Genomic DNA, 12829 nt, shown 5'->3' on the forward strand with positions numbered 1-12829 from the left:
CAAACGATTATTAGGCACTATATTGAATATTAGTTCGTAGCGGCAGATTGCTATCGCCATATCCCGTCGATATTTAGATAAGGCATTTAAGGAGTCAATAATGGATAGAGTTAAAGAAGACGATAATAGCATGGATGATAACCCGATCGATTTATAAGCCGGTTATGGAACGCACGTGGCCGGCATGGTATACGCACGAGAGTTATAGCAAGGGTTATTCAGCACGGCCACGATGCGCAATAAGTTTCGGTCTATTAGTCGGCAGTGGCATCGGTTTTTGGAGTTCCGCGAGGGCGATAGTTTAGCCATAGCGATACGCTAAAAGCGGGAGCCGTTCGAGACGGAGCGGGAGCACCACTAGTTATAGCGTTTTAGGCGATTACAGCAGGTCGATATTGCCGCCCGGTTAAGGGAGATAATAGGACTAGACGCCGCGTTCCATGGCTAATAAGAGATGGTAATCCGGGCTATTATGCGGGGTAAGAGCCCGGTTATGCAGATCATAGGCACGGGAGAAGGCAAGAGCATATTGTTTATATTACCGGCGTATTATTCCGGCGACGACAGAGGGATAACCATTATTATCGTGCCGTTGGTAGCATTGCGAGATAATTTGTATGGCCGTTGTGCTAAGAGCTAGATCGCGATATACGTTTGGAATAGTCGCGGCGAGCACTAGATCACCCCTATCGTGTTTGTTACGCCCGAGTCGGCAGTGATGAAAGGGTTCGGCGATTTTGTGAACCAGTTATAGGCATAGAAAGCGTTAGATCGGGTTGTCGTGGATGAGTGCCATGCCATTTTAGATAATACTAGCTAATTCTGGCCGTAGTTGATGGAGTTAGGCCGGGTGTTAAATGAATGGGGCGTCTAAAAGGTATTTTTGATAGCCACGTTGCTATTAGATGAGATTGGGAGGTTTTTCGAGGTCGTCGGGTTATTAGCTAGCCGTGTAAAGGTATTCCGATCATGAACGATGAGGCCGAATATCAGGTATAGGGTAGTGGTTGTTCGACCAGCCAAGCGCAGAGATCACCATAAGAAGAAGCAGCAGTAGCAGCAGCAGCAGCAGAATACCAGTCAGACCGGTAGCGGCGAGGTTGGGGCAGACCAAGAGGCGGAAGATAGCCGCGTGGTTAAGATCGTGCAGGATTGGTTACATAGAAACAGCCAAGGTCGCGTCATCGTTTACGCCAATACCATCGACCGGGTTGAATGATTAGGGCGATTATTAGAGTGCAGCGTGTTTTATTCTAAGGTCGACATAGCAGCGGGCAAGACGCAGCGATTGAGGTCGTGGATCGATCAGGGTCATTTAATCGTGGCCACGAATGCGTTAGGGTTAGGGGTCGATGTGCTAGATATGTGGTTAGTGGTCTACGCTGGGATACCGAACCGATTGCGAGATTACGTATAGGAGAGCGGACGGGCCAGACGGGACGGTAACCATAGCGAGGCCGTCGTCGTCATATGCCAGCCAGGGGAGGAAATAGGAGGTCCACGGTTATTAGCCAAGGCAGGGAGAAGAAGAAGGAAGGCAGCAGCATCAGACAGGGCTAAGTGGCTAGCAAAGGAAGTAGCCGTTAAGCGGTTTATTAGTACGAAGTGGTGCCGCCGTGTGGTATTAGACCAGGTGATAGATGGCCAATACGATTGAGCAGGTTATCATCTAGAGTCAGAGGTGGTATATGATATGTGTCAATGGCAATGGGACTAATTAGCATTAGAGGAGGATATATTATGGTTTGAAAGAGAAGGCGACATAGCGGTAGAGGCGGAAGTAAGGAGGGTATAGGAGTGCTAAGAGATAGAGGTTAAGGAGCGTTTCAGGAGGGCACAGTAGAATAGCCGATATGAGTAGTTTAGGGCCAGATAGGATACAATGTAGGTAAATAAGGAGGCTAAGATGTTAGAGAAGGAGTTAGTATTGATGGCTGGTTAATATATAGGTTGTTTTATGGCGATGGGTATGGTAGAGGATAACCAATTTTATCCAAGGGAAGAATACCCGGTACGAGGTGCGAGGTAGTAGCGATAGGTAAGATGATGTGAGGAGAAGTGGCAGTAGGGCATGTTTAAGAAGGGCGTGATGCGGGATTTTTCTGGTTATTTTTAGTGTGGGTTACTGCAATATATTTATATGTATTGGGAGGCAGTGGGCGATGATTAGGGGATATATAGGTTGCGGAGAGATAGGGAGTGCTAGTACGCTGGGTTATTGGTGAGTGTATGGGGAGCGGCCAGTGCATAGTATGAGACTAATATTAACGAGGTGATGGGGAAGATAGATGTAGAGTGATAGTATGATTGGCAAGATATAGATGATTAAGAGATTTACGGGGAGGGGTTAATAAAGTGGTTAAGGGATAAAGTTCAAATAGGTTTATTAGAGATGAGTAGGTTTTATCAGGGGTTTTATGATATTATCTAGTTAATAATAAAGCAGGGGGGAGGAGGAGAGTAAGGGTATAGTAAGAGGAGACGATAACGAGGAAGCATTTTGCTATTGCCGTAATATATGAGCGTTAGGAGGCGGCGAGGAAATATATGTGGTTATTTAGGAGGGTTAGAGGGAGGAAGCGTTAGTATAAGGGGGTATTATTCTGGATTATGGTGGCATAGCGGGTGCGGGGAGATAAGTGGTAGTAATATTATATAGGGCAGATAATAGGGGAGAAGGTTGAGTTTTTAGATAAAGAGCAGATAAGTAGGATATATAGATGGTTAGGGGAATTAGTAGAGTGAGGTGGAAAGGCGGGCGGAGGGATATAGGCGAGCCGGTTATGCCAGGTAGTGATACGATTAGATAGGTTATGGATACAGCAGGGGGGTAGATAGATAATGGGAGAGCAATTAGGACCGTTGCAAAGAGTCAAGGCAAGGAACAGAAGGATTTATAATGCAGAGGTCGGCGGCGGGGCGGTTGCATACGAGGAGGAATGATCAAGCGGGTCAAGAGGATTACAGTAGCATTGAGGTGCATTATATATTGGAATGAGATAGGAAGTATAGAAGAGAATGTAGGGTAGATAGAGGAATAGAAGGTAAGCGGTTAGTAGGCAGTTATGGTTAAGAGTAGATATGCTATATAGAATATAAGTAGTTTACGCAGGGATACTATAAAGGTTATGGGATTTTATGTAAGTGAGTAGACGTAGGGGGGGAGATAGAAAGAGAAGCGAGTTAATCATTGGGTATATAGATATAGATATAGGAGCAGCATATTATATAGATAAAGGGGAGGGACGATAGAGAGATAGGGAATAATAGGGATAATAGGGTTAAAACGGAGAAAGAGAGGAAGGAATAGAGAGGGGGAGAGAGAGAGGGTATAAGGTTATATATATAGGGTAAGTAAGAGTAAGTATAAATAAAGCATTAAATATATAAGAAAAAATAAGAAGTAAAAAGGTAAAAGTAAATAAAGAGGATAAAAATAAAAATAAGAATAAATAAAAAAAATAAAAAATAAAAAATAAAAGAGTAATTATAAATATAAGTAGAGATATAAATTTAAGAAGATATTTAAGAAGAAGGTTAAGGTAAGGGAGTAATTTATAGTAAGGGTTAGGGGTAGGATTTAAGAAGAAGGTTAGGGTGAGTAGTTTATAAATATGGTTAGGGGTAGGATTTGAGAAGAAGGGTTAGGGGGGAGTAAGGTCCATATACGGCCATAGAGAACCGAGGCAAGGGATAGCATGTATAATTCATCACAGAATAGTCACGCAGGAGGGTCAAAGCAGAGTAGTTGCAGGCGTTGATTTGTATTTTAGAGTGAGTCCATAGCCATAAGACCAGTAACCATTGCGTTGCGTCCAGTTGTCGGGGATAATGGGATTGATGAAGAAGCCGACGTGAAAGGGTGCGGCGGCAGGGGTGAAGGCGATATTGAATAGGACGATGGCGGTGAAGCGCGGAAAGTTGAGAGAGAGGCGCAGCGTGACAGTGCCATTGCCGTACGTGAGGGCGAGGGCAGGGGGGCCAGTGGGCAGAAGATGGGGCATTTTGGCCGATATTTCCAGTAGGCGTTAGCACGGAGAGCAATAAGCAGGATGGAGGTGAAATACCGAGTTTTGAGAGTGAGGTCGTTTAAACGGAGGGGCGACGATCGAGAGGTTTGCGGTTAAGATATCGAGAGGTCGAGCATAGGCAATGGTTTCGGTCGGTGGTGGTTCGGTCGAGTGGTGGATGGAGAAAGGAAGAATTGAGGGGAGAGTTGAAGAGAGGGGAGGGGGGGTTTATAGATGATATGCAACCAGAGAGGCATGCGACCAAGAGATATGCGACGCATGCGATAGATGCGACTAAGGGATATTCGAGGAGGAGGTGAGGTAAGTGAGATAATAATAAGAGGGGAGATAAGCAAAGAAAAGAAGGTAAAGAGGGGAAGTAAAGTAAAGGGAAGAAGTAAGGCGAGCAAGGTGTGAGGTAGGAGAAGAAGAGTAATGCGATATTTATAGCGAGCGGGCATTGAGGATGAAGACATAGGCATGGGTGAAGGGATGGATCATGGGCCGACGGAGAAGGTGAATACGAAGAGGAGATGGCGAGGGCGGCCGAGATGGAGGCGAATTATGAGAGAGGCAGTAGGTTGATCCGGCAGAGAGAGACGGGGCGAGAGTTGAATATGGTGAAGGAGGCGCAAGATGCGGTGGATTTGGAGGCAGAGTTGGACGAGTAAAGTAGGTGTTGCATTGTGTATAAGGAGGGAGGGTATGATGACGAGGAGGATGTTGAGCAGGGAATAGATGCGTGTGCGAAGAAAGGGTCGGAGATGTGGCAATTGTTCGCGGAGAAAGGCAGTGAGGTTGGGGAAGGAATGTTTAAGAAGAAGAGGTTTATGAGTTGAGCCGCGGTGCGATGAGGCATAAGGGGTCGAGGTATGAAAGTGAGTTTTAGTGGGTTGTAGTCGCATTAGATTTGTGATATTGGTATGATTAAGCGAGTAAGTAGGGTTAAGAGGGAAAATGAAGCAGCATATAACGAATCGAGGCATGGGTTGAGAGATATAATGGGGTTGAGTGAAGGGAGTAAAGCAAAGAGAGATAGATATAGGCATAGAAGAAAAACACATTGGCAGGTGAGGTGGAGGTCAATGGTTATATAGGATAGGTGTCGATCATAGGTGCAATGGGTTAGAGGGAAAACACGGTGCGAGTTACAGAGGGTAAGCATTATAATTTTGAGGATGGATGGATGTAATATAAGGAAGGCGTTGGCAGAGCAGTAGCGACACGATAATAGTGGATCGATTATGTGTAGACGCATGGGTTGAGGGTTTGACAGGGTTTAGAGCGGGGTTATATGCAAGGTAATCAAGTAATCAAGGAGATGCGAGGTAATCAAGCCTACTGCTACATACCAAAATCAACTTTAGTAGAGTTGATTTATTTTGCCCCACTTCACAGGGGGTAGAGTTGATTTATGCCGGGGGGTAGAGTTGATTTTCAGAAAATCACTCGACAGGTCGACAGGGAGGGTAGAGTTGATATTTACCAGGGGTAGAGTTCATTTAATCAAGGGGGTAGAGTTGAATTTATGATTGGCCATAAACCTTGCCATCTAATTGAGGCACGTCATACGCGAAGAACTCTGGTACGCGTCGCGTAAGGCTCGTTGTAATTACCTAGCATTTAAAAAGGGGGGGGGCAACCGCAATCGGAAAGAAGTTAGAATTTTTAACGGTGGCACTTCAACTTTTCGATTACCACAATGCGCCACGACGATGAGTTCTGTCATAGAACGAGACTCGTCTAGTGCAATCTACCCGTTCATTCTACTTCATGAATACAAACTCCTTGTGTGCCAGTTATGCGAGTTTGGGTGTGTTGCAGATGAAGTTGCCACGCACTTGCGAACAAGACATCACGACATAGACCCGGAAGGTCAGCGTAAGCTGGTGGAAACCATACAAAAATTGCCCCATGTATTACGAAATCAGTCTCAACTGGATCAGCTGCAGTATCCACCACCGACAATCGAGCCCATTGCTTGTCTTGGCGCACCGAAGCCGGATGGACTGAAGTGTCGAGCATGCGGCCACATCATACGTCAAGTTCAGAAAATTCAAGCTCATTGTGCCAAATCCCATCAGTGGGTCAATCCAAGGTGTAGAGGACGACCATCAAAGGGATGCCCAATACCTCCCACTGAACTGCCGTGGATCGAAAACGTCGCATACCAACGCTTTTTCCCTTCCAGGGCGGGCAACAGATGGTTTAAAGTCAGTCAAAATACTAGTCGGCAGAGAAAGAAGAAGAAGTCGCAAGCGAAGCCAGCTTCCTCAAAGCCGCAGGCGACGATTCAAAGTCTTCCCTCAGAAGCGTCCATCCACCTAAGACAGATATTAGAACGAGAAGAGGGATACCAGGACGCCATGAATCAGCCACGTATAACCAGCAAGGATTCAGGCAGTGAAACTTTCGCAGCTACAAGTCTCTGGTTAGAGAGAACTCAATGGCCCTCTATGTACCAAAACGCTCGGCGAGACATATTACGGGCGTTGACCAGACTACCAAACCGGCAATCCCTGACGATAGACTACATTTTGGGTTAGGGAACCCTTCAGGGCGACGCAGACTTTACAAGCCCACACGAGGATGAACAGAAGATATCGTGTATTATGGGCGCATTGGACTCGGTCATAGATCGTTGCGAAGATACGGTTCGCTACACCAGCCGTACCCTTCTCTGCTGGCTGCTTAGCTCACGACTTCAAAGCCCCCGGGAAATACCCTTCGGTCTCGTGACAGAGAGGAATACCGAGCTCAGATACAGGCAGATCGAGAAAAAACTCTTGGCCTTCACTTTTCGGACGTACCGAATGCCAAGCAATGCTCGACAAGAAATTACAGACATCAGGCTGAATTCGACACTCTCCGGCCAACTAGAGCAGATCTGGAACCATAGAGTCTGGGACCTATTTGACACATCGAAGGGGCTCTGGCCTAGGATGGAAAGTCAGAGTTGCTATGGTGGCATTGGAGAAACACTTGATGATGCTCCTATCAGCGATGATCGATCAAACAGGGACGCATGCGATGTGTTGCAGGATGGAGAAGGGATACACGGTGATAGACAAGATGAAGAGGAGGATGACGGGGATGATGATGATGACGACGTGGAGGACTGGGAGCTCGAAGACGACGAGGATGACTACGATGATGATGATCCTGGATATGACAGCGACCTTATCGGAACCAACAAAGAGCCCAACTCAGAACCGCTTATCAGAGTGGAGGGCAAGTCTGCCAAGCCAGCATTCGACGAGTTCCATGAGCTTCTATTCCAACTATGTCTCACGCTATGCACCGAGACATTCATCGATGGACAGCCGGGCTCTACGTTGTTGGTATACTTCAGTGGGGTTCTTGGATTCTCTGGAGACTGTCGCAAGTTCCTACTCGCCCGGCAGTACTGCCCCCAACTGTCAGCAATCATCCATATCCAGCGCATATTGCTTCTGGAGCGTGCGTTACCGCTACGTCCATATCCCATTGTCGGCATTCCGCAGCGGCCGCGGACGGAGCAGCTCGAGACCTCGATGGATCGAGGTCATGACTGCCTAGGCACCATTGGGGCAGTTGTTGGACTCGAACGTCAGTTGGGGTTAGGGGTTGGGGTTAGCTAGCTAGGTTAGGGAGAAGAAAAGAAAGGAAAGGAAAGAAATGGATGGAAAAGAACATAAGAATTAAAGAAATCAAAAATCAAAAATCAATCAAAAAACAAATACTAAGGGTTAAATGATGTTTTATATGCTTTATTTCTATAAGATATCATTAATATAGAATAACTCTAATGATTAGATAACTAGCTAAACTTATGCCGCATAGGTTAGGGGTTTTAGCTTAGGGTTAACTTAAGGTTTTAGTTATTAAAGAGAAAAAAAAAGGGATATTAATTATATAACTATTATTAATTATATCTATTTAAATTTAAATTTAATTCGGCATATATATATAGCATAGGTAGCATATATTTAAAAAGGGGGTAAGAGGTAGTATTAATATTACTTTATAGAACCTCTACTATTATTATTATTAATATTATTATTATTAATTACTATCTACCTCCTAGTAATAATAGTAATAAAGGCAAAGGTAAAGGTAATAATAACAGTAGGAGAAAACAAGGACTAAGAGGGGAGGGATATTAATATATAGCGCTAAGTAAGGTTTAATACGTAACATAAGGTATATATATACCTAATATATAGAGTAGCGGTGCCTCTAAGAAGGGACCACATTAGCGAGATTATTAGCCACTTCCATAAGTAGTACTAGCTCAAAGGAGAAGAGCTAGCCTAGGTGACCGCATACTGCTCGGGACTGCCGCTATGGGATCTATATAAGATCTAGCTATTAGCCGACAGTAGCGCACCGATCGAGGATCTCGCCGTGCTAAGGGGCTATAGGTGCACCATATGCGGGTACCTAATAATTAACCGAAAGAATATACTCGCCTATCTGAGGAAATTAGACCACATAGACATCAGGGGCAACTAAGAGGCAATAGAGCTCTAGACCTTCTTATAGGGACGCTTCGCGAGGTACTAGGTTATTAAGAGGCCAGTACCGCGGGACGCTATGGTTAAAAGGGATATAAGCTAGTACTTAGATAAATTAGAGCTAGGCTTAGATGCTAGTGGGTATTATTATAGGGACGAGGCTAATAAGGGGGATTAAGGAGGGATATTAACCTAGTATAGCTATATACTTAAGAAAGAAGAAGATAAAAGGCGATAAATCACATAGAAGCCTAGCGGTATTAACTATAACTTAATATAGATTAATAAGATAGGCTAGGCTAAGCACTTCTAGGGGCGAGATCTTAAGAGGATCTACTAGCTCAGACTAGGGCCTAAGTCTAAGGCTATGCAGAGAGGTATGCGAGATGGCGCTAAATGCGAGGAGTAGGAGACGCTGGCGCGGCTTATTAAGAGCTTTGATTAAGAGATGTCAAGGTATGTCGGTTGGCTAGAACGGGTGCTAAACGAGATGCTTTGCTAGCTAAATAGCATTAACCTAGAAACTCCGGTAAGGCAGCCGTTTAAGCTAAAGGAGCATAAGAGCTCTAATGAGAAATATTAGGCATACGGGGGGCGGTATCTATGCTATTGCTAGCGGGTATAGAAGCTTGGGCGGGATAAGGCATAGACCGAGGTCGAGATATGCTTTATGGACGAGTAGTAGGGCCATTTATGTGCCGTTGTGGAGGCTCTCGATAAGGTTGGCGGGGGGGTACCGGGGCCATCGGGGCCATCGGGGCCCACTATAGGACGGAGCAGATACGGATCCATAGTTAATAACTAGCGCGGGCGCCGCGACGATAGCGGCAATAACCCTACTGTACCAATGTTGATCCAAATCGCGCCGCATTATTCAATTTTCGTCCGTGCCAACCCTAACCACTATATAATTCCCCGGTATTTTCCCGAAAAACCACCCCCAGATTCTACAATTTCTGTCCGTGCACATTGACACAGTAACCAGGTTCGACAAAAACAACCTGTTGTTTATCTATTTTCTATCCGTGCACGCGTTCCTTTCACTACTCCACCACATCCACTTCCCGTTCCAACTATCCACTCTATACTACTATCTCCTGCCTTTTAGTCTTCCGCCTAATATTAAAGAGAAGAGGAATCAATGAAGAACATCGAAAAGTAGTAGCGGCAAAAGCAACGGCTGACATCATGGACCCAATACCTATTGCCTCTGCTGAGTTTCTCGAGTCACTTTCTTTATGGGTCCATCCCGAGTCACGACTGTTGATCTGTTTCGACGAGAAATGCAGACACGCCATTTCCCCCGTTGGGTCTAACCCTACCAATCATCTACGTGATGAACACAGCATCCCCCTACCTCGGCGGAAAGGTCTCTCCAAGGTATTGGCTAAACTAAAACTAAAAAGTTCAAGCGGAGCTGCGCCTCTTCTTGACGGCTCGCCTGAAGAGCAAAGGCTCCGGTCTTACGATGGATTTTCCTGTCTGCATTGCAGCTATCGCACCATCAACCTTACTCTCATCATGCAGCACTATAGCCAAGACCTGCCCAAGTATCCCCAACACCCGCGGAGGCCTACCAGGCGGGCGGACATGGAGGCATACTTCGAGTACGTTTACTTGCAAGCTTGGGCCTCTGGCTCGTCTCGTGTCTACTGGATTGTTGCACGCAATGGCCAACTGACCCGACCGACGGTGCCTGTGGGCCACATGAGTGGGTCAGCTTTGAGCCGCCGAGACAGGATTGGTCAAGAACAACAGGACTTGATCAGATCTGTGCAGGAACGCGAGCACCAGCGCAACCACGGCCTTGCAGCCGATATGCAGACCTCAGCGGCCGGCTCGGCGACCATGTACGCCGAGCAGCGGCCATGGCTGGAGAGAACGAGGTGGGAGATCACGTACAGGAACAGGGACCGAAGCCTGCACCGTTGCCTTATCCAGACACCCTATCTCAGTTTCTATGGGCGGCCAGATGCGCCGCCGTACCTCCTCGCTAGCGCGGCCCGAGTCACTGGTCTCTCCACCGATCTAGTCAGCCCGCGCGAAGATGAGATCAAGATCGATGGGATCTTGAAGGCCGTGGATGTGGTTATGGACCGCTGTGAAGAGACCGTTCACAGGACGAGTCGCAATCTCCTTTGCTGGCTGAAAAGCAACCATCCCCATATGCCTTACTCCAAGCCGTTCACACTGGTCAAACATGCCTCATCAACCACCAGATACCGCTTACTACTGAAAAAGGCATTGGCCTTCTGTTTTCGGGTATACCGCATGGACGCGAAGCAACGAGAGCGGCTTATTGGCGTGCATTTTAACAAGAAGCTGAATCGTTTCCTTGATGAAATTTGGCATCATGAAGACCTAGCCAATCTACCTTTAGTCACCGAGGATGTGGCTCAGGTGGAAGGGCGGGCCGAAGAGGCGAATGGGGACGAAATGGGAGTCGAGTTGGAGGATATGGATATGGATATGGACGGAAATGTCTATGGAGACCTTGACAAGGAAGACGACGACGACGACGACGGCTACAGCGATCTGCAAACCACCACCGATAACGACAGTGATGATGATGCTGATATACCTAGCGATGACGACGAGAATGGAGAAGGGGGCTTCACTAATAGACCCGAAAGAGTTGAGTCACTTGGCTCCCTCGACGAGCTCGTTTTCGGCCTGAGTCTCGCTTTATGTACGGAACGGTTGAAGGACGGCCAACCAAGTTCGACGGTGCTTGTGTACTTCAGCGGTATACTTGCATTCTCGGAAGCAACCAACAGCTTCCACAACGCGCGTTCCTACACACCTTACCTTTCTGGACTTATATACATCCAGCGACTCCTTTTCCTTGAGCGAGCTCTTCCCCTGCGGCCGTATGCTCTTCTAAGAATCGAACGCCGGCCGCGGTTCAAACAGCTTGAGCGGTTCAAGCAGGTGCATAGGCGGCACATGGTCATGGGATCCCAATCGACGTTTGAAGAATTTGTCAGTCTTCGTGCCTACGGGTGCGTGGCAGCCCGCAACGATACGCCTTCCTTTTTCCTGTACTGGAGCGACGACGGCCAGAGGGTAAGCTGGGGGCAAGCGACAGAGGTCTCTATGGGGCAGTTCAGGTCTCTGAGCGCATATCTCATCAGAGAGGCCAATCGCCTGTGCAACGATTTGATGTTCGGGCTCGAGCCTGACATCGACCTGCTCAAGATCAAAGACAACATGGCCAACTGTGACAAGGGATACTCTTTCGTGACGGACCCCAGGAACGAACTGACCTCAGCCTATCTCGATTTACTCAGGAGAGCTTGTACAGCTCGGAGTGGGTGTCTCTCGCGAGGGAATTCTTGGAACTGGGCAGAGGTCGACCAATACATGAAAAAGGATGAGGACTTTCGCGAGCTCTTGGGAACGGGGATGTCCTTGACTGGCGGTCAGCTGCCACGATGGCCAGAACTCTCCAGCCTCTGGGTTGAGAACGACGAACTTGGACCCAGAGGCCTCTACGTCTACAAAGGCTACATTATCTATGTGGTCCGTCACCACAAGGCCAAAAGCTCTACCAACCGAGAATTCGTCGTCGTTCGTTTCCTTCCAGCCGAGCTTGCGTTAGCCGTCTTCAAGTATTGTACCTACATCCGTCCCTTCATCAATTTGCTAGACAGGGAGCGCGGCATTGTCAGCCCAAGCGAGGCGGGCCAGAGTTCCTCGCCGCTGCTCTTCCGAACCCAGACCGTATCTTCCAACAGCAAGGTATGGAGCACCAGCCGCTTCACCAGTGTGATTCGAAAGGTAACGACAGAGGCTTGGGGTTTGCAGTAAACTCTCGACTTCTTCGGCAGATCTGCATCGGTATAACCGAAAAGCACGTGCGTGAGGTATACCAGCCGTTTAATCGATTCGATGATCGAAGCAAGGACGCCCATCGAAACGTCGTCTTTGCTTGGCAGAGCGGACATCGTCCCTTGCAGCGTGGGTCAACTTACGGTCTTGACGGAGCGTTCCCAACCACGATGCAGCCTACCAACAATTCAGCAGCAATGTTGCCCCCCTAATGAGATTCCTACTTAAGAATTAACTGCCGAAACGGGGCTCGTTCCTAGTTTTGAACCAATCATGCCTCTCAGTTATCACAGGGGTCATCCCATATTGAAACGGGGCCTGTTCTCATTTCTGACTCTGAACCGCGATCGCGAAACGGGGCCCGTTTTCGCGTCGCGTTGGTCCGTGCCAAAGATGGTAAGCGCAGGTGGTTCTCGATAGACGTTCACGGTGAAATCGGACGCTCGGTAGAAAACCCTTCCCCGGAAAGATGGTGCTGGGCGAGAACCTGCT

General features: G+C 47.5%; 2 protein-coding genes across 2 annotated transcripts; both read left to right on the forward strand.

The window, feature by feature from the left end:
- Positions 1–6823: 6823 nt before the first annotated feature.
- On the forward strand, positions 6824–7630 carry NCS54_01196200 (Hypothetical protein; the record flags this gene model as incomplete). The annotated part of the gene is made up of 1 exon (XM_053157216.1): positions 6824–7630. The coding sequence occupies one exon, from the start codon at positions 6824–6826 to the stop codon at positions 7628–7630; it is 807 nt and encodes a 268-aa protein (XP_053013191.1).
- A 2397-nt stretch (positions 7631–10027) lies between these two features.
- On the forward strand, positions 10028–12316 carry NCS54_01196300 (Hypothetical protein; the record flags this gene model as incomplete). Its single annotated transcript, XM_053157217.1, has 1 exon — positions 10028–12316. The coding sequence occupies one exon, from the start codon at positions 10028–10030 to the stop codon at positions 12314–12316; it is 2289 nt and encodes a 762-aa protein (XP_053013192.1).
- Positions 12317–12829: the final 513 nt, after the last annotated feature.

Source organism: Fusarium falciforme, chromosome 9, assembly GCF_026873545.1.
Source record: "Fusarium falciforme chromosome 9, complete sequence".
Taxonomy (NCBI): domain Eukaryota; kingdom Fungi; phylum Ascomycota; class Sordariomycetes; order Hypocreales; family Nectriaceae; genus Fusarium; species Fusarium falciforme.